At 38.3% G+C, this 439-nt stretch overlaps 1 protein-coding gene across 1 annotated transcript in view; it reads right to left on the reverse strand.

The window, feature by feature from the left end:
- Positions 1 to 319: 319 nt before the first annotated feature.
- Positions 320 to 439, reverse strand: part of PTPRA (protein tyrosine phosphatase, receptor type, A) — a 106,024-nt gene continuing 105,904 nt past the window's right edge. The window contains exon 23 of the mRNA XM_009331859.1: positions 320 to 409. Coding sequence (XP_009330134.1) covers positions 335 to 409 — 75 coding nt within the window. The 3' untranslated portion in view covers positions 320 to 334. The remainder of the gene's footprint in view (positions 410 to 439) is intronic.

Below are 439 nucleotides of genomic sequence, written 5' to 3' on the forward strand. Positions count from 1 at the left end.
CACCTATAAAAAAAAAAAAAAAAGATTTCAAAACAAAATAACAGCCTGTATCAACTCTCCAGAAGAGAGATGGTATGACGATATTAATCCAAACATCACGCTATTTAATTCCCCAATAAAACATTGGAAAAAAAGGAGCCAACAGTATCTGCACTAACACTTTGCTACATATAAAATCTCCAGCTAATATGAAGCTTATGGTACCAACCTCTAAAACAGTTAAGATATATACACATATTTTTCGGGGGGGTATATTAACAAACAGAATATTACAAAATATTAAAGAAGGCAACTCTTCTGTCATTTGTTTCGGGGCGTGGATTTTTTGTTTTCTTCACTTGAAGTTGGCGTAGTCTGAGAAGGCGTCGATATATTCCTGCACCACCTTGTAGCAGAATTCGTACTGTTCCTGCGGGATTCGGGGGGGGGGGGGGGACCG

The sequence above is a fragment of the Pygoscelis adeliae genome, unplaced genomic scaffold (assembly GCF_000699105.1).
Source record: "Pygoscelis adeliae isolate BGI_AS28 unplaced genomic scaffold, ASM69910v1 Scaffold209, whole genome shotgun sequence".
Classification (NCBI taxonomy): domain Eukaryota; kingdom Metazoa; phylum Chordata; class Aves; order Sphenisciformes; family Spheniscidae; genus Pygoscelis; species Pygoscelis adeliae.